Below are 1,929 nucleotides of genomic sequence, written 5' to 3' on the forward strand. Positions count from 1 at the left end.
GTAGTGTAGGGGCAAATTCCGCCTGACATTACATATGTGATTTAAAGCAAGTACAGCCCCAAAACTATGAATTTGAAATACAATTGTTTGTATTTGTTTGCCAGAAATATATTAATGAATATTTTAGATTTTTTGATTAAATGCAAATGCATTTTACCATTCATAAAAGAGAATCTGTCCAGATTTACATTATGCTGATTAACATTACTGCATAAGACAAAGCCTTTGCTCCTAAGACTAAACCATTGTTTCATTGAAATGCACCATTGAACACACCATAATGTCACCAAACTGAATAGAAATAGTTGAAAAGTATAATTTTTGTCATCAAATAGGGACATTTTATTGAAAAAAAGAATTACAAATCAAAAACAGTACAAAAATGTAAAAATCAATTAGAATCAGAAGCTTCTGTCGAAAAATTTGCAAAATAATTATGACGCATGGCCCCATCATCAGTCACAGGTGCAGCGGGAAAACCTGGTTTGCATTTTTTTTACAGCTATAAAACAGAAAATATTTGTGAAAAAAAAAAACAATTTTGAAGCATGTTTTAGAAATTTTAAAGCCACATTTTGAAAGGCATGTGGATGAAACACCAAGTGACCGTGCTTTGGGCATTTCTATAAATAGATCAACATGAGCAGGTGCAGATGGGCTCGGTGCAAGTGCTTTCCTGCTTTTAGTTATCAAGCATTGATGAGGCAAGTGAAACTGTGGTTAATCAAAGCTAATGCATCACAAGGCCTGATTAGTTTAACCCCCCCAGGCATAATATAAAATCTCCTTTTTATATTCTGATACTGAAATCTGTTTAAAGATCTAAAACAAAGCATCATAGAGTAACGGAGCGTTGTGTTGCAGCTCGAGGCAGACGGTGGACAGAACTGACTGTGGATGAACAGAAAGCTTATGTAATGAGACTGCTGGACGCTCTGGAGGTGACGGACAGGGACAAGAGGCTGAAGGTGGCCAGGGCCATCCTCTACCTGGCTCAGGGTTCGTTTCTATAAACCCAGCACTAACTAACACAGCACATATCCTTACATATAATAGTTTAGTTCTATTTTATAACTTGGATCTTTTATTATTTGACCTTCAGGCCTCTAATTAAGTTTCCTCACCATTTAAATTTTAGTTGTATGAGCGCAATATGTGGACTTGGATTATTGAAAATCCTCATTCTGTTTCTCATTTTCCCACACCTTTCACCAGGAGTGTTTGATGAGTGTGACACGGAGGTGGATGTGCTCCACTGGTCCAGGCACAACATCTTCCTGCTTTATGACATGGGGATCTTCACCGCCCTGCTGGAGCTGCTCAGCATGGAGATGGAGTAAGCAAGGGACAAATGCCTTCAGTAGATAATAAGAGGGAGAAAGAAAAGTACAAAACATGCAACATCTTTCAAATTATACACAATCTATTGAGGATGCAGAGCTTGTCAGCTTTGCCATGGCTGGTGTTAGCTTTATTAGGGATGTAGTTATGTCAGGTTTTTCGCCCTCTGTTTTTTAACATAATTACTTTTACCATTTATAATGCATTTCTTTGCATGGGTTTTTAAAGTTGCCAAATATTTGTACTTGCAGTAACAGCCAGGCGTGCAGCAGTGCAGTGAGGAAGCCTGCCATCTCTCTTGCAGATAGCACAGAGCTCAGGTAAGGCATCCATCACAAACAAAGAGTCCTACTTCTTTGGCTTGAGATGAAAATACTCCTGAAATCACTTATATCTGTTCATTATTAAGCTTCTGGCTCTTTTTGGTAGATATAATGCTTCAGCCAAATAGGCTGAACAGCAACCACACGCTGTGCTCAGATGACAGACACAGAGCTCCTTCTGTGTTTTTTGGATCGATGTCCACAAAAAAAATCACAAGCTAGAGGAAAAACGTGACGCCCAATCAGTTCTGGAGAACTGAAAAAA

At 38.4% G+C, this 1,929-nt stretch overlaps 1 protein-coding gene across 4 annotated transcripts in view; it reads left to right on the forward strand.

Annotated features, from left to right (window-relative positions):
• Nucleotides 1-1,929, forward strand: part of strip2 (striatin interacting protein 2) — a 32,806-nt gene that overhangs the window by 14,385 nt on the left and 16,492 nt on the right. For all 4 annotated transcript variants that reach the window (XM_015397737.1, XM_015397740.1, XM_015397739.1 and 1 more), the window contains exons 4-6: nt 865-999; nt 1,216-1,336; nt 1,593-1,661. In XM_015397737.1, coding sequence (XP_015253223.1) covers nt 865-999; nt 1,216-1,336; nt 1,593-1,661 — 325 coding nt within the window. The remainder of the gene's footprint in view (nt 1-864; nt 1,000-1,215; nt 1,337-1,592; nt 1,662-1,929) is intronic.

The sequence above is a fragment of the Cyprinodon variegatus genome, unplaced genomic scaffold, assembly GCF_000732505.1.
Source record: "Cyprinodon variegatus isolate N-32 unplaced genomic scaffold, C_variegatus-1.0 Scaffold883, whole genome shotgun sequence".
Lineage (NCBI taxonomy): Eukaryota > Metazoa > Chordata > Actinopteri > Cyprinodontiformes > Cyprinodontidae > Cyprinodon > Cyprinodon variegatus.